General features: G+C 69.0%; 1 protein-coding gene across 1 annotated transcript in view; it reads left to right on the plus strand.

The window, feature by feature from the left end:
• LHX6 (LIM homeobox 6) overlaps positions 1-239 on the plus strand; it is a 17,034-nt gene that overhangs the window by 2,865 nt on the left and 13,930 nt on the right. Inside the window, exon 3 of the mRNA XM_010571087.1 lies at positions 51-172. Within this exon, the coding sequence (XP_010569389.1) occupies positions 51-172 (122 nt within the window). The remainder of the gene's footprint in view (positions 1-50; positions 173-239) is intronic.

The following is a 239-nucleotide window of genomic DNA, read 5'->3' on the forward strand; positions in this document are numbered from 1 at the left end:
GGCGGGGGGCGGCGGGTGGCCCCGGGTCTCAGCCCCCTTCTCTGCCGCAGGTGAACAACCTCATCTGGCACGTCCGCTGCCTGGAGTGCTCCGTGTGCCGCACCTCGCTGCGGCAGCAGCACAGCTGCTACATCAAGAACAAGGAGATCTTCTGCAAGATGGACTACTTCAGGTAGGGGACACGGGCTGGGGGGCGGGGGGGGGGCAGCTGCGGGTTGAAACCCCGGCTCCGGGGCGGG

This window comes from Haliaeetus leucocephalus, unplaced genomic scaffold (genome assembly GCF_000737465.1).
Source record: "Haliaeetus leucocephalus isolate CR32 unplaced genomic scaffold, Haliaeetus_leucocephalus-4.0 Scaffold306, whole genome shotgun sequence".
NCBI classification, from domain to species: Eukaryota; Metazoa; Chordata; class Aves; order Accipitriformes; family Accipitridae; genus Haliaeetus; species Haliaeetus leucocephalus.